The sequence below is a fragment of the Aspergillus foveolatus genome (genome assembly GCF_047715535.1).
Source record: "Aspergillus foveolatus strain CBS 279.81 unplaced genomic scaffold BDW70scaffold_14, whole genome shotgun sequence".
NCBI lineage: Eukaryota > Fungi > Ascomycota > Eurotiomycetes > Eurotiales > Aspergillaceae > Aspergillus > Aspergillus foveolatus.
In genome coordinates, this window is record NW_027396078.1 from 530,487 (window position 1) to 547,125 (window position 16,639).

General features: G+C 49.6%; 7 protein-coding genes across 7 annotated transcripts; 4 read left to right on the forward strand and 3 right to left on the reverse strand.

Annotated features, from left to right (window-relative positions):
• Positions 1–249: 249 nt before the first annotated feature.
• On the reverse strand, positions 250–1,319 carry BDW70DRAFT_149098 (nucleoside phosphorylase domain-containing protein; the record flags this gene model as incomplete). The annotated part of the gene is made up of 4 exons (XM_073738957.1): positions 250–390; positions 427–462; positions 502–1,220; positions 1,289–1,319. 4 exons carry the CDS (start codon positions 1,317–1,319, stop codon positions 250–252), a joined length of 927 nt encoding a protein of 308 aa, XP_073597725.1.
• A 4,937-nt stretch (positions 1,320–6,256) lies between these two features.
• On the reverse strand, positions 6,257–7,763 carry BDW70DRAFT_166692 (putative MFS transporter; the record flags this gene model as incomplete). Its single annotated transcript, XM_073742060.1, has 4 exons — positions 6,257–7,163; positions 7,222–7,380; positions 7,539–7,540; positions 7,611–7,763. The coding sequence occupies 4 exons, from the start codon at positions 7,761–7,763 to the stop codon at positions 6,257–6,259; spliced, it is 1,221 nt and encodes a 406-aa protein (XP_073597726.1).
• Positions 7,764–8,328: 565 nt separating this feature from the next.
• On the forward strand, positions 8,329–9,256 carry BDW70DRAFT_158525 (dihydrodipicolinate synthase family protein; the record flags this gene model as incomplete). The annotated part of the gene is made up of 2 exons (XM_073740533.1): positions 8,329–8,724; positions 8,783–9,256. The coding sequence occupies 2 exons, from the start codon at positions 8,329–8,331 to the stop codon at positions 9,254–9,256; spliced, it is 870 nt and encodes a 289-aa protein (XP_073597727.1).
• Positions 9,257–9,671: 415 nt separating this feature from the next.
• On the forward strand, positions 9,672–10,522 carry BDW70DRAFT_158526 (fungal specific transcription factor domain-containing protein; the record flags this gene model as incomplete). Its single annotated transcript, XM_073740534.1, has 2 exons — positions 9,672–9,725; positions 9,779–10,522. 2 exons carry the CDS (start codon positions 9,672–9,674, stop codon positions 10,520–10,522), a joined length of 798 nt encoding a protein of 265 aa, XP_073597728.1.
• A 1,602-nt stretch (positions 10,523–12,124) lies between these two features.
• BDW70DRAFT_133254 (cytochrome P450) lies at positions 12,125–14,044 on the reverse strand. The gene is made up of 4 exons (XM_073736293.1): positions 13,834–14,044; positions 13,682–13,777; positions 12,800–13,598; positions 12,125–12,739 (listed from the first exon to the last, which is right to left on the reverse strand). Exons 1-4 carry the CDS (start codon positions 14,025–14,027, stop codon positions 12,215–12,217), a joined length of 1,614 nt encoding a protein of 537 aa, XP_073597729.1. The 5' UTR covers positions 14,028–14,044; the 3' UTR covers positions 12,125–12,214.
• Positions 14,045–14,464: 420 nt separating this feature from the next.
• Positions 14,465–15,983, forward strand: BDW70DRAFT_133256 (uncharacterized protein). Its single transcript, XM_073736294.1, has 6 exons — positions 14,465–14,691; positions 14,762–15,146; positions 15,198–15,383; positions 15,440–15,470; positions 15,545–15,551; positions 15,607–15,983. The coding sequence occupies exons 1-6, from the start codon at positions 14,542–14,544 to the stop codon at positions 15,955–15,957; spliced, it is 1,110 nt and encodes a 369-aa protein (XP_073597730.1). The 5' UTR covers positions 14,465–14,541; the 3' UTR covers positions 15,958–15,983.
• Positions 15,984–16,184: 201 nt separating this feature from the next.
• On the forward strand, positions 16,185–16,483 carry BDW70DRAFT_133259 (uncharacterized protein). Its single transcript, XM_073736295.1, has 2 exons — positions 16,185–16,349; positions 16,403–16,483. The coding sequence occupies exons 1-2, from the start codon at positions 16,256–16,258 to the stop codon at positions 16,471–16,473; spliced, it is 165 nt and encodes a 54-aa protein (XP_073597731.1). The 5' UTR covers positions 16,185–16,255; the 3' UTR covers positions 16,474–16,483.
• The last annotated feature ends 156 nt before the right edge of the window (positions 16,484–16,639 follow it).

Genomic DNA, 16,639 nt, shown 5'->3' on the forward strand with positions numbered 1-16,639 from the left:
TCCCTTTATCCAAAGCGAATTGACTTCCTGGGATTTTGTACCAATTTTGATATTCAAAGCTATCCAAAATCGATCGAAATGAGTCGTCAAGTAATCCGCCTTTCGTGGCTTCAATGCGTCTTAGTTCGTCAGCTGGATGGCTTAGAAGTAGATCTTGAAGGCAGCGTTGGTCTTCCACCGTGTAAGCTGGAGGAAAATCAGCGTACTCCACGAGCAGTCATCCTCGAGATCAAACATTGTTATCCTTCACTAACCATGTTCTGACCGCGCGGTCGTAGTGATATCAATAGGCACAGTCGACAGCAATAGTCTTGCATAGACAGCTGCGGTTAAGGCTGCGTACCCTTGCCATCGTTTCTGCTTGTGAGAAGTCGCGATAGTTGCATATCCCTCGTATCACAAGTGTCGGGAGCGTATCCATAATACCAGCTGCTTCCATCTCAAAACAGAGGATCTCAAGCTCTAGGCTAGACGGTCCCGCGTGCCTGAATCTTTTATCACCTGGTCTCCCGAAGCAATCAACCCAAAGTGGATAAACGGTGCCCTGGTACCACGCGGCTGCCGGCGAATCAAATATTCTCTATCACAGTTTGCACAGTCGTTCTGGTTGCCGGCATGATGATAGGAAGAGGAAAATAGAAAACCAGTCTGCTGATCTGGGGGAGCAAAACTGCCCTTCTCATCAGGGTTCTCTTCCAGGACCATTTCCACATTGGTCAAGATAAGATCTTCCCTTTCCGTCAATCGCTTTGCCTCCAGTTGAGCCATATGTGTCAAAAGAATCTGTAATAGTTTGTTCAGGCTGCCTGTTGGCTCGAAATGCCCGCCTTGAACTGCATTGCCAAAATCATATTGTATCACTCCACTATACTTCCCAACTGGCTTGCTAACCACAACGTCGCCCAGTCGAATGTCATTACTTGTGCCAGGGACCCCTCCTCCGATTCCTACCATTATCCCAACGTCAATGCGAGCAAATGTTGAACACATGTGGGACACAGCAGCGGCGGCAGATACTGTTCCATAGACACCAATCGGTAGGCAGGCAATGGCAATGAAATAACCATTGAGTTCACCAAGGACGTAGGCATTCATGTCAGTTGAGGGCTGGGGCAGGGCATTGTGGATCTTGTCCAGCATGACCCTAGCCGCTGCTGCCTCCACAGACAAGGCGCATATCCAAGCGATTGTAAGTCGGTGTGTTTGAAGGGAGCCATTGGCTCCAGACTTGACAAATGGTCTTAGTCGAGGGAACTTTGAGCGTAAGCTGTTTAACAAATGCATGTACCTAGCTGATAACAATCCGTTTCGTAGAACATAACTTGCGAGGGTCCATGAAGCTAAGGTGCGGTAAAATCTGCCTTAGAGCTGCGCAAGGTCATTTCTCCCTAATAGCCAATTATTACCTGTAACTAAACCATCTTATTACATCGGAAAGGATCTTATATTTTCCCAGATTTTTTATTTCCAGGATTCCATAATTTCCGGGATTTTATATTTTCCCAATAAGTTCTGTTATGGGATAAATCCCAGAATAAGGGCTCAGGTATGGCCTTCGCTGCTATATAGGGCGCTAGATGCAATTGATCAGAATGATCAGTTGTCTTGTACCTCTTTAGTCAAGTGGCCTGGCCTATACTAGCGCATAGGTATCCAGCCCGTTACAAGTTCAGCTTGTTTAGGTGCCCTTGAGCATCCAGACAGCCGCACATTCGTGGATCTACAAGTAGCATAGCTTGACTTGTTAAACCAAAGCTATATCACGGACGAGCCAACTATACACTCCAAGTAGGTGCCATACGGGAAAACAAGCCATGGTTTGATCATAGTGACCTTTTTGGTCCAGTTGGGAGTATGCTCGCCCCGCCACGTGCATTTGGGGGTATACAGTCTCTAATCCAGGCTGCGTATGCCGAATCGGCACGGTCTCCTTGAAGGAGTCGTCTACCCTCGTTGGAACCTGGGTCATATTCATCTTGTCAATTGGGCATACGTATGTATGTGCGTGTGGAGATAAGAAATGGGCGAGGAGACAGAAAAGTAAAGCAGATTTGGTGGGCGGTTAGGGGTATATGTACTCTGTATATGGCAGGTGTGCAACCGCCGAGCTTGCTCCATCAAGATCTTGCTCAAGAGCTCCGATAGGCTATTCTTGACTCATTAAACAGGGTCTCTGCCCCTGCAGCTGGGGCTGAGGGTTATTGGCGCCAAAAAATCGGTTAACGGGCGGGGACCAGGGACCAAAACCATCGTTGAAGTTTCAAGTGAATTACACTAAAGCTCCATCAAGGACTTTGGTATTGTCACTCAGCCACTGTAAAGAAAAAAATCTATACTGTTCTGTTGAGGCTCCCAGCGCTATCTAGTTCGTCGACGCATCCTCTAAGCGCCCTCAACACGTGCGTGGGTAATGCAGGAAATTATTCCGAGCACAATTGTTCTGTCTATGGCGGTATAGGCTACTCCGTCTCTGATGGAATATCAGTTTCCGGTCTCAGAAATAGAAATAACCGGGGCATAATAGATCGTCGGGTCGGTTAGCATCAGCCGCAGCTTCGCCTGCGGTTCCGCATTACATGAATAAATATATTATACCTAGAACAGATAAAAGAAATACCTTGTCTAAGCCGACGTTCCTTGTTCACAAATCAATGCGCCTGTAACTAGCAAGATTGGTAGAAGAGCAGCTGATACTGTACCGGCTCCACGCAGGTAACCTACTAAGGAGCGGATGCCTTTTCTCACTCCATGTATCGTGTTTGGGGCGAGCCTCTATTCGGCGGCTGACAAACTCTGTAACAGATAGAAGATACAATGAGGCAAGCTCCTCAGTGGCGGAGTAGCGCCTACTAAGCACCAAGCCACTGGAAAATGTGTGGGCCTAGGGTTGCATATCAAGAACTACTCTCAGAGTAATGATACTCACGTCACTTAGCCGATTAAGCACTGGTTCGAGCGCAAAGATGAGCAGCACTTTGGTTAGGCAATCAGGCAGTTGCATTCTTTTATAGCCAAGCATTACGGATGGCATTAAGGCAGCTGGCAATAAGCACTTGAATTCTTGTACAGACAAGCAAAACAGACAGGTATTGCGGCAGTAGACTTCCCTGTCCCGTGAAAACCGCCCCAACCCTCCCTAGCACGCCAGGAACTGTCTGATTACGCCGATGAATAATCCAATGGTCTTAGAATTCATTGGCTGGCCGCAAGAGACTAGATAGGTAAATTACTGTATTTGAATTGCAACCTCACAATAGATAGTATATATTTATGTACTCGTATACTGTATATTATGTCCATGCAGATCACCTCTATCTAGCAGAGATTTGCATGATTATCTGAATTGGTTAAATTTATTTGTCTGACCCGTAGGTGGCTTATTTTGACAACCCATCGTGAACCCGCGGCGGATGAGCTAAGCCTAAAATCCACCCGTGTTTGAAGGTACTCGGAGTAGTTATAAAAATAATTTCATAATGGGGTACAGCTACCCGCAGTCCATGGTCCATGGGTCTGTAACCGGTTAGAGGTTACAGACCCAAATCATCCTCACCTGCAGAAACAAATACCGCCACCGGTGCCGCGGAAGAGAATGCTCTGGTATTGGGTTGTGCTTGGCGCGGCGCTGGTTGTCATTGTAGGGTTAGCGGCTGGGTTAGGGGTTGGTTTGTCAAAAGATGGTAGGTTAGGCCTTCTAGTAGTGTGGTAGAGATGAAGCGATGGTATTAATCCATAAGAAGATTCTGATACAGCATCCACATCACAATCACCGGCCTCAGACTCAGATCTCCCAAAAAACGCCACAACAAGCACAGGGTACGTCTCAGACCAGGATCCGTACACAATCCTACAATAACTCCAGCTGACTCCTCTTCTAGCAACTCCAATTCATCCAATTCATCCAATTCATCCAATTCGTGCGATTCGTGCAACTCGTCAAGCTCCTCCGCCCCTACCTCCCCCTGCCCTTCCGCAAACAACACGATCGTCACACAATCGCTGGGCTCCAAGAAATACCGCATCTACTGCGATTCGGACTTCGGTGGAGATGGCAAGAAAACACTCGCGTCGGTCGTTTTAACATCCTTTGAAGATTGTCTCGGGTTATGTAATACGATGAATTATTTTCAAGAATTAACTCACGTGGGTGCGACGTTTAATGTTGAGGGAACGGGCGGCCAGACTCCTGGCACTTGCTGGTGTCTTGGGGGGACGAGTGTCAGGAGTGATAATGTTGGGAACGATGCGGCGTTTCCGGTTGATGGTTGAATTCCTCGGAGCCGATATGGAAATATATTGAGGCCCTGTTCGGCATAATGGTAAGAGACGCTGGGATCGACCACTTCCTACTTGCGCTGGAATGGGAGAGGATGGCAGACTATATGGATGACTGGAGTCCGACTTGTATCAGGGTTGACGAAAGACACGAAGATGAACGACGCAACCGCGAATAGATCCGGTGAGCACTTTAACGCATCTGGAATGATCCCAGTTTCGGCTCCTTCATAATTTCAAACCAGGGATTCGAATAAGCTCATCTACTACGAGGAAGGTAGTAAGAGTGGTGTAGACCGTTCGAATTCCTGCGGTCACCTGTCACGGACAACAGAGGGAATGATCTCACTGAATGGAAAGTATGAAGAGCAGCTTGTTGACTTCTTTACCGAGTGTATCAGTTCTGGACCTTGCTCTATTGATGGTTCATGATAAATATTCTAATCTGGTGCTTTTGGAGGAGAGAGGAGGGATGGTGTTCATGACTGAGACTTGGTTTGTTCTTCCAGGTCAGCCGCGTTGACGTGGCCATCAGAAAGAGGTTTGTTCTAATATAATAACTTGTTGCCAATAACACTCCATGGTTATAGACAAGAATGGGTTAAACGCTACACATTTTGCTTCTGGGGTGTACCCTCCGGACCGTAGGTAGCGTACCCGAAAGATCAGTATATCTTCCTTCGAGGCCTTCTAAGCACCGAAACCCGACATAATCATATTCAGTTCATTAGTCGTCCAACAGACCTTCTTAGAAAGGGGTCTCAGCCAATTCAGATTCTACCCTCCTACAAATGTGAGGTAGGAGCAAACAACCACTTCACACTGCTCGAAACCAACGATCAAGACCAGTCAATAAGCCATTATGATTCGATGGCAGATTATGATGCCACTCAGATTGTCAGCACGACACATCTAGCAAAACTAGTAGAAATTTTGGGACTCCAAAGTTCTTTTACAGTGAAATGGCAAGTACATGCCTATTCCCATTCTTGATACTAGTACAACTTAACTCATGTCTTGGCAGGTCGGGTGGGTAGGGTTAACGAGTCTATACACAGCTAGCTATGTGTGGTGCATCTGAATATAACACCCGCAAGCTTCCGCGCACTCCTGGTGGACTCCAGAGCTGTCAGATCTATCCGAGACTCAAAAACCTGTCCCAAATTACCTCTCACGCCAGGCGGCAATACCACGCGTAGGCTAGCTACCGAAGTGACCGGATCGAACAAGCCGTTTAACGTAAAATGTTTCTGCACTCCCTAAGTGGCATAAGCACTAAGATTAGCTTTCTGCCCTTATGAGCATCCAGGCATCGAATTGCCACACCACAAGGCAAAATAAATATCGTTCCTCACACTCCCTAGACTACTTCCCTACATTACGTGACACACATACACATTCATATACAGTAATCCAACATATAACATGATCCAAGAGACTGACAGGGGATAAAACCGCCTAAGCACGCCCATCCGTCGTCGTAGCATTCAATGGCCTCTGGAAGGGCACGGGCAGAAAGTGTACCCAGAACACACACGGGACACATCAAGGTCGCGTCGGAGACTGCAGGAAACCACTTCGGAGGCGGAACATTGGACAGAGATGCAGATTGATATATCCAACAACATGGATTCGTTATCCTAAGCTATTGTCGGGTGACACCCGCCGGATGCCGGGTGTGGCCGACACGTGCGGTGCTGAAGCCTGGAAGTATAAACCTTAAAAGAATTTTTAATTGCCTAACAGTCGCATTTCAGGAAGGAAAGTCAATGGGCCTCGCGCCTGTTGTTCGTGTCTGGAATGAACTACAAGCCCAGTGCAGGGATGGACAATGAGAGCTGGGCCATATGCACAGTATGTCACCCTCTTCCTTTTAGTTTGGAATGTACTGTATTTGCTTGCTGGCCTTACAACTCATGACACTCTGATAGATAAGACAAGAGGTGTAATGGACATATGTGGCTAACCTTTTTATTTTGCATTACAGCGTATATCTGAACAGTGGACTTCTATCCCCCATCTCCTGCAGCTCACTATCAGTGTACCGCTCTCTAACCTCATCTTCACACCGCTCCTTGCTTCGATTCAACCTAAAGAGGGCAAACTCAAGAACAAGACACGCAATGATTCCCGCCGCGGCAAAGGCGAATGAGTTTCCGTACCCGGTCACATACAGCGGAGCTTCGTCCTGCTTGTAGATAAAGCTGCCGATGAGCCCGCCCACATTCCCCACGCAGATCAGGTATCCAATAGCCACGGCCCGTTTGGCCAGGTGCGGTGTGTTGGAGATGTTCCAGGCGTTGACGCCGGGGAGGATGGGGTACATGCTGCCAGTCGGAAGTGTTAGTAGATTAGCTTGTAAGAATAGGATGGATGGATGATACCCGAAGCAGGCTAAGCAAACGCCGAAATAACACAACGCTATGTTTTCTTCAATATTGGCCGCATGTGTATAAAGTATGCTAAAGGCAACGACTTGTGCCAACTGAGGCACGACAATGAACGGCATACGCCAGGTGTATCTGTCCGCAAAGATGGAAAATGCAAAAGCTGAGAAAGCACCGAGTACATAGGGCGGGATGGTGAGTAGCTGGGCCCTGGTCGAGATAAACCCCATGCCGGCGATAATCTGCGGCATGTTGAATTTCATCGCGTAGTTGGGGACCGCATTGGACCAGCTTCCAAGGATGAGGAGGTAGATTTTCCAATCGGTTAAGACGCTACTGATGGCTGACCAGTTAACGCTTTTTCTGTTGTGCGGACTTTGGACGCTGTTGGCTAGTTGACGGAGTTCGAGGAAGCGTATCTCAGAGGGGGTGAGCCAGCTGGACGACAGCGAGGGGGAGTCAAGGATGAGGAAGAAGGACAGATTGCGAGAAAAATCGTGGCTAGGCCTCCGATTATGAAAGTCTGCACTCGGATTACTATAGTCCGTAGAATACCTACGGGAGCTGAACACGTACCCATCGCCAGCCCTCATAGCCAGCAAGACCGCTCATTTTGGCAATAGCGAACGCAAGCAGACCGGAGAAGGCGCCTCCGGATGCAGCGGAGGTGTAGAGTATGGCGAGGCGCGTTTGCATTTCTCCGGGGAGGTACCATTTCCTAAAATATCAGATCCATATAGGTTAACCAGTCTGCTTGTCTTTACCAATGTTTGTCTTGTCGATGTACGCGAACAGATACAAAACTACCAACATAGGTAGAAGCCGCCACTGTGCCTCTATTGTGAACACCTCGCCTAATCGAAAGTGGACTCATACATCTACCTGTACATTCATAGTTAGCTTCACTTCTGTCATATAAGTAAATAAGAACAACGTGCCAGCATATACCTTCCGTAACACTCTTTTCTTCTCTTCGTCCGGGAAGTTGGCGAGGAACTCTTCATCTCCAGGAGACAACCCGTGCGCGGAGTGTTCCACGTGCATCGTCAGCTCCTTCTCCGGAGAGACGCTTTTCATATTCGAAGCAGTACCGGACGGCATTTTGGGGTGTAGACGTACAACCCATAGACGTGTATCTATAGGACTGCTACACCACATGGGGAAGGGCAGAATATAAGCGAACGGAGTCAGTAGCCAAGCTCAAAAGAGTGCCAACTCCGCTTAGGACTCGTGGAGCTGGATGACAGCAAGAAGCGACGCTGTTTTCGATCTCTTAGAGATGTTGGCTTCTATCTCGGCCGGGCTCTCACGGCGCGGAGGGTGTCCGATGAATCCGCAAATCCGGGAATCCGGGGTATCCGGGGTATCCGAATAGCGCAGAACTGCCGAGGACGTAGGTCCCAAGACTGCAGCTGTCTACACCCGTATAGCATGGAAGAAGCACTAGCCGTCTTTCCCTTGTGTTTCCGCGTTCTCCGGGTATCAATGCTGTTTCTTGCACTAAATGACCCGGCCAGAGCTCACCAGCGTAAACATATATGAAGCAACGACCGCTTAGTAAGTTCTGAGATTTCATCCCCATTAGAGTTAATGACCGACTTTCCATTCTATCTTTTCATTTGAATTGCTTTCTTCGACCTGTTCCCATTCTTCATACCCTGTCATCATGGTCGGCTTCGATATGCACGGGTTGACGCCTGCCCCCATCACACCGTTCACTCCTACCGGTGAGATCGACTACGACGCTATCCAACGGCTGGGAAGCTGGCTCAGTAGTATCAATGGAGTCAAAGGGCTCGTTGTACTAAGCCACGCAGGGGAGGGCACCTTTCTGACTGCCGAGGAGCAAGTCGCAGTGATCAAGGCATTTGTCAAGTCACTCGACGACAAAACCCCCCTCATTGCTGGCATCACCGGCGAAGGAACCGAGGTGGCGGCACTGGAGGCGCAGCGCGCCAAAGCTGCTGGGGCGAAAGCCGGCCTCGTGTATCCCTCTCACGGCTGGCTGCGGTTTGGATACCAGGACGGAGCACCCCAGGATCGGTACCGCCGCGTCTACGAGGTCAGCAATCTCCCGTTGATTCTCTTCCAGTATCCAGACACACCAAGGCCACGTATAGCTTGCAGACGATGCTCGATATCAATGCGCAACCGGGTGTGTTTGCAACGAAAACGGGGTTCGGAATATGCGGCGCTGGGACACAGAAATCCCCATAATCCGACGCGAGCGGCCTGACCTGCAGATTCTGAGCTGCCACGATGAGTATCTGCTACATACTACCTTTGATGTTGACGGGTTTTCGGTTGGGTATGGGAATATTTCACCGGAGCCGCTGATTGAGTTAATTGAGGCGGGCAAAGCCAAAGACTACAGAAGGGCCAGGGCTATCCACGACCGGCTTCTCCCGGTGACGAAGAGCGTCTATCATCGCGGATCGCACATGGAAGGAACCGTTGCTTTGAAACACGCATTGGTGGCCCGAGGGATTCTTTCACACGTCACCGTTCGATCTCCGCTGCGTCCGCTGGAGGCTGGTGCTGAGCAGGAGATCCACGCCGCAGTCGGTGCTGCTGCACTGGCCAAGGTTGCCTAGAGCGTTATGTTCCTTTAGCCAGTGTATATACTTTCAGTCAGTAGCTTTATAGAACTCAGCCTGTTTTGCCTAGTTGATCGGAAGATCCCCCATTGCAGTGCCCTAGCGGCATTAAGCGGAGACTAGGCCGAGGTCAATGTCGGCTTTCCCTGCTGCACATACATAAGCAGGCTATAATTCCGTCGTCTTTGGGTAATCATCCTTTAAAGTATGCGCTTTCCAACGGGTAGCTTCACCGTGATTGATAACTATCCCTTCCATGTCAGATTCTCATAGTTCAGCTTGCTCTCCGTTCAGAACCGGAGGAAGGACCCCAAAGTCAGTCGCGCCCGTGATTCGTGCAAAGCAAAGAAGATCCGCTGCTCGGGCACTCTGCCGTGCAATATATGCTCCAGACGAAGGTTGAGTTGCAGCTATGCCAGTCGATACGCCCGCGGACGTCCGCCTAGTCCTCCACCACACACACAGAGTCATCTAGAACGAAGCACAGATAGTAGGCGAGAACTGACTCCCAATTCCCAGACGAACGCCACAGAGTCTCGCGCAACATCTGAGCTGGTGATCGAAGGCCAGTACTTTGACCTTACATCAGGCCTCAGCTTTCTGCATCGAGCCACGAGTAAGCTCTCCGCGCAAAGAGGGCAATATATTGCCCATGGATATCACGACATTCAACAAAACCAGTTTTTTGCGTCCGCAGGAGACCAACCGTTTTATCAGGGCAATTCCAGCGCCGAGGCAGATGTGCTGCCGGACGACGGGACATCCCGGGAGAGGCTGTCCTTCTATTTTGATACGTGCGTGGTTACATACCGCATGTTTCATCGCCAGACAGTAGAACAGTGGTTAGCCAGAATGCTGCGAAACAGAGAGCAGGGCCGCTGTATCGCCCACTCGCTGGGAAACGCCCGTACAGCAAGCATCCTGGCCATCCTAGCAATTGCAGGCCTTCGATGCTTCAAGCTCAATCGCAAGCACAGTGCTCTTGGCGGACAGGCGGACTATATCGAGCAGCAGTGTGCGAAGCGCGTCTTCTGGACCGCGTACACAGTTGACAAATATATCAGCGTGGTTCTTGGGCGGCCGCGGCTCATGCATGATGAGGGAATCGACCAGGAGTTTCCAGATTTGGTTAACGATGAGAACATGGGGCCAGAGGGACTCTTGACCTCTGATGCGAGGGAAGAGTGTCATGTCTGGTCTTTGATACACCATGCAAAGTGCACTCTCACCCAATTTGGAGGGCGTAGGGAGAGGTTCAACTAACGTGCATGACAGAATCGCCCAACTCATCGGACGAACCTCGACCGAGATGTACTATAAACATCAAACCGATCATGCAGCCGCCGCCAATGTCCCGTGCGTGAACTGCGAGAGTGGCGTGCGGAGCTCCCTCCCCACCTGGGCACCGGCAAGCCATCAACCCTCATTCCGGGTTTCCGGCGCGAGGCCACGGCCCTGCGTCTGGCTTATTGCCATGCACTCATTCATGCAACGCGTCCGTTTCTGCTGGGCGATGGGAGGCACACTTTTGACAATGACCCGGCATCCCGGACCAAAATATTTGAGTGCTTGTCTGCCGCAAGGAATGCTCTCGAGTTGATAGGTACGATTCTTGATGACCATGAGCTGTCCCACTCTTTCTGGTGAACCCAGTACGTTCTGTTCTGCGCACTTGCAGTTGTGTATGTATGGGAGATCCAACGGAATGCGCATCAAAACGTTGAGGACAGCGGCGGCCTGATCCATGCATCTCACGAGACCTTGTTCGAACTGGCCGAGAGAAGCAGATCCTATCTCCGAGGTGGCGCTGGTTCGCTGCACCTCTCCCAACCCGAACGCCCGCTACGGCTTAATCCTGGACGAAGTGCGACTGGAGGCTCAGCGGCAGGTATCACAGATTCGAAGTCGAAGTGCTCGCGCTTCATTGGGAACGGAAAAGGAGGCGGAGAATAGGCCCTATGAGGCATGGAGCGACCAACCAGTGCCAATTCCAGCTCCAACTGCTGAGCTGGACATCACTACCAGCGCCATTCTCAACTCTGGCTCCAGTATGCTCGAGAGCTGGCAGCAACAGACTGGCTGGATCTGGATTCTTCGGTATCTCAGTCCCTCATGCCCGCAACTTGTAGCCACTAATTGCTGATTTCTGGCAGGCTTTCTACCCGGTCATGAACCTGGCTGATATTCCACCTTAGCTACCGGACCGAGGCCTATCGTCGAACTCTGACTTGCACCTACACTAAGAAGGCTCTGATGCCCTCTAACGCTGGATCTAGCACATACGACCGCACGGTGTGGGGAGTAGGGCGTCCGTCCGCTCAGCCATACTTTAGCAACTCATTGAATGCGTTCAAACAGTAGATGAGCCCTCGGCTGGTTGCTGTTTATTATCAGTCAACACCTAATGTTACGAGGATAAGAAGTCATGGTTCAAGAAGGCGACATGGGGTAAGAGTAGTATAATTCGAGAGGGCGTAGTAGTTAAGGTTGGAGGCTATATTATCTTGTCCAAGCAAACGCAGCGTGGGTTGGGTCATTGGAAGGAAGGACAGGTACGAAGAAGGTGCGACCAAGTCTATATATCTGGTTGTTCTTGTTTATGGGCCCGATGTCGTTTATGCTTTACATTACAAATTCATGGCTGCATCAAACGTAAACGTAATTAGGTAGGGAAAATCATAGTAATATTCAGGTATCTAAGATGCGCTTTCTTGTTAGAATTTATAGAGCTCTTTAATATCTTTATTGATCTGGAGTATCGTTATACACACTACTAAGCCAAGAGGCATAGTATATAAATGCTATATATTTTGCCCGCAACCCATATAATTTATCGAGACTTTTCTTGATCTCCGGGACACAAAAGGTAGCTTCTAGAAAATGTGGTCGTTATATTTCATCTTAAATACACCCTGAGTCATACTAAAGCTGCTAAAACATCTCCCATGTCCAACTCTACGCAGCCAACTTCTCATAAAACCCCCTCAACCGCTCAAACTCCTTCTCTATAACAGCCGCACGCCCTTCACTCCTCGGCGTAATCCTGATCGGAAATTTCTTCGGACAAACCAGAAACCCGCCCTCATACCCGGTGTCCACGGAAACATCAACGTTTTCCTCACCTTTAACCCGCTCAAAATCAAACGCCCAGACCAGCTTCGCAATATTGATCTTTAACGAGGCCTCGGCCAATTTCTGGCCTGAGCAGATCCGCCGCCCTGCACCCCAGCCATAGGACGTTTTGCGCTGTGCGGTCGAGTCAAGCGTGCTGTTGTTGTCTTTTGTGCCGTATTTGTTCCCGTCGAGCCAGCGGTCCGGGTTGAAAATGGCGGGATTGGAGTACTCGGTCTCGTCATGGTGGATTGCCCAGGTGTTTGCAAAGAATATTGTGCCTGCAGGGAAATTGTAGTCCTTATATGTGTCTGTTTGGGTGAGCATGTGTGGGATTCCGCCAGCTGCGACAGGTCTCCAGCGAAGGATCTGACGGGTGATTGTTAGCAGGGCATATATGTATGCCATCTGAAAGCTTGAAGCACCTACCTCATGCATACAAGCCTCAATATACGGCAGATTCTCCAAGTCATTCATGGTAGGGGACCTCTCTGTCCCAACAACGCGATCGACATCATCTTGAGCGCGCTTCAATGCACCCGGATTCTCAAGCACAGCCAGCAGGAACGACAGAAGCGTCGACGAAGTCGTATCAGAGCCCGCCTCCATGAGGATTCCACCAAGATACGTCGTATGCTCATCGTCCAATCCGTTCTTTATCTGATCATCAATGAGCTTCTCCATAAAGCACCCCGTCCTAATCCCCTTAGCCATCCGCTCTTTTGTCGCATTATAAAGCCGAAAATACAACGCACGCTGGTCTCGTCGAATCTCCTTCGCTCTACGCTTCCACGGCGCCAGGAACTCAGGAATATGCCGCAGGAACGTGATCCCGTCGACTGGCGGTGCGGCGCCCGGTTCCAGGAGCGCAGTAAATCGATTCTGGACGTCGTAGAGAGCCTGTACGTTCGGTGAATTGAAATCTGCGCCGCGCTGACCAAAGACTGAGGCGAGTATAACAGCTGTTGTGTATCGCTGAATGTGTTCGTAGTACCGCTCTGGGGAACGGATTAGGTCGAATGCCGTCTGGGTGGCTTCGGCTTCTTGGATGGGGAGGACGCCGGCGAGTTCGCGGGGGGTGAAGAGGCCCTGGGCCGCTTTGCGCAGAGCTTTCCAGCCGTCGCCATAGGGGGCGAAGAGGATATGGGTGTGATTTTTGCAGATGAGCTCGTTGGCGATGTAATTGTCTGGGCGGGAGGAGTAGATGTGGCCGCGTTTCTCGAGGAGTCTTGGACGGAATGATGAGCCAAGAATATTTATTATATTTTATTTTTATATATTTCTTAGTGCATAATGAACTATTATACTCACTCTTGAACGTCTTTCCAGTTATTAAGGACCACGACGTTTGTTGGGCCGAATTTGAGTCCGATGATGGGACCGTACTTCTTTGTCCATTGGTGGAATCTGTGTACATGCCGTTAGTCGCAAGCCAGACTACAAGTAGATGAGAGCTGACTGACAGTAAGAATGCTTTCGACGGAGGAATCAGATTCAGATTTCCTATCAATGGCAGTGGCTTTGGTCCTGGGGGGAAGTTCTTCGGTCGCAAGCTGGCCCAGGTATACGGAGCGAGTGCTACGACCAATGAAGTGACAATGGCCACAAGTAACGAGACAAGCAGGATCCAGAGATCGTTGCCCAGTGAGAGACCCATGATTACGATTGGAGCTCCGTTGTTGGATGAGGAGGAGCCGCGGGCACCAAGGAAACAGGTACAGTTTATATGCCAGGCTCGCTAATCTTTGGTGATTAACCCAAGTCTCCAACAAAGTCAATTGGTTCATTAATGTTGTACCGAAAGCGAAATTACACTCCACTGCGTCAGCATAGCCATTAATACAGCGCATACTAATGATATATAGACAGGGATTAATGCCAATGAGAAAGTCGCAGGCACGGCCCGCCCCATAGTAGTCGGTGGAGAAGCAATCCGAACGATTCCTTAGTCGATACGCACGTATTCCGACTGGATCAGACCATATTATGCCTATATCAGACCCATTATAGCTTGCGGGGGCGAAAATAGAGGTCGGTTAGAAACCGATTATGTCTGCAGGCTTCAGGGTCCTTGGTTCTTAGCGGGAAATTTTTTCCCATTCAGATATCCCCTGCTATCCCATCACTTGCAGGCTCATGTGTTTGATCAAAGGTTGGGCAGCGCTGCCACCATGACCTTGAATGCGGCTCAGAAGACGAATCTCAGTGTGACATGGATTCTAGGAGGAATCGCCACCATTACAGTCTTCACCCGGATGTACGTGCGGTTTTTCCAGCAACGAACTCCAGGATGGGATGACTATGTGATGATTCTCTGCTGGGTATGCGGCCCAGTCGGTCGAACGAACGAGCTTCAGCAGAAGAAATAAAGATTGAGCTGACTCTGCAAAGTGCCTAGCAATAACCTCAGCCTCTCTCGCCTCCACTGCAATCCACTACGGCCTCGGAGTGGACCTCTACGATATCCAATCCCCAGACGACCGAGTCAATGCGTTGAAATACCTCACTCTCGCGCCCAACCCAAGCATTCTCAGCGTTGCGTTCGGCAAACTCTCGATCGTTCTGTTTTTCCACCGTCTGCTGGGCGTCTCAATGACAAGGACGCTCTCGACGATTCTATGGATCCTCCTCTTCATCACGACAGGTCTTTCTCTCTCGGCAGTAGTTGCCGTCCTCGCCTTCTGTACCCCAACCGAATCTATCTGGGATAAGACGATCCCTCCAAAACACTGCATGGCACCAGAAACACAGTTGGGTATTGGCCTCGCCCAGGCTTGTACGTTGATATCCTTCTTTTCGAAGAAAGGGCCGGTCTGACCATGGACAGCATTTAATGCCTTTACCGATATAATCCTCGGCCTCCTCCCAGCGTACTGTCTTTATAACCTGCAGATGCCTTTACGCCGCAAGATCGGTCTCATGCTGCTTTTTGGGGTCGGTGTGTTTGGATGTGTTATCACCAGTATTAAAGCGTGGCAGCTCCGGAACCTGACAGGGCATGATAATCTGACAAGTATTTATTTCCTCAATGGAACCTATGGCTTAACCCTACTGACACGATGTGTCTAGAATCATGGTCCCCAATCACAATATGGAACACGTATATCCCCCCTTCATCCCTTACGGATAAGACCAGGGCAGCTAACTCATTGTCACCCTCTCGCCAACCTTTAGTGCTGAAGTAAGAGCAACCATATCCCAAATCCTAGCCTTACTATCCACTAACAAAATCTCAGATGTTCGTCCTGATAACATGCGCTAACATCCCCATGATCCGCTCCCTCTTCCGCCGTATCTTCGACATCCACTCCTCCGCCCGTGCGTCATACCCGCTCGAATCCACGCCGCGGAACAAATCACTCTCGGCAAGGACGAAGGATCGATACTTCTCTCTCAGAAATAGCCAGGGGAACACGCAGAGCAGTGTTTCTGCCGGTTGGGGGACCAGGCGCAATAGTGTCGATCGAATGTACCCGTTGACACGGCAAGATAGTCCGCCTAGTTCCGGCCATGACGGTGGAGGGGGAGAAACGGGGAGTCAAAAGGGCATTGTGAAGGGAACAGAGTTTAGTGTTAGCTATAGTTAACCGACTATACATACACATAATACCGTCGCTTGTTCGTCTAATAAAATGGTTTAGAGAGTCAGGTGCACTCTGATTACTCCGTATATCAAAGACGTATACTTGACCCTATAGAGTCGCATCGACATATAACCCCACCCACCTTTAGCTACGTAAGCTTCTCGACTGAGACATCACTCAGCTCAGTATATATATGCTGATATCGCTGTTATCTCTTAACTGCGTAGTCTGGGTAGGTTGCACTATGCCAATCTTCAACAGCAATTGCTTCTCTTATTCGTGACTGTAGTCAGTTTGCAATATGCACATGCATACGCAGAGCTACCACAGACTGGAGGCAGACTATCTTCTTCTTACCCTCTCCTGCTGCTCTAGCACAGTTTACGTTCTATACAGTAAGCACATATTGAACTTCCCACTCAGCAAAAAGGGCTAACCCTCCTTGGAGAGTTATGTTTCGTTTCGTTTCGTTTCGTTTTATTATTTAACGTCACTCGGCGGATCATGGGGCCCACGTGATCTGCGGCCTCCCAGGGGGCATCTGGACGTGCTACCTAAACAGAACTGCCTAAAAACTAGCTAGATACAGGTTTGAAGCAGCAACTATGGACAATATATGTTGGAAATGAGCGGAAGAAGCATCTGGCACTTCCCTGGCCAGGTCTTCTGAGGGCAGCGGCCCGTT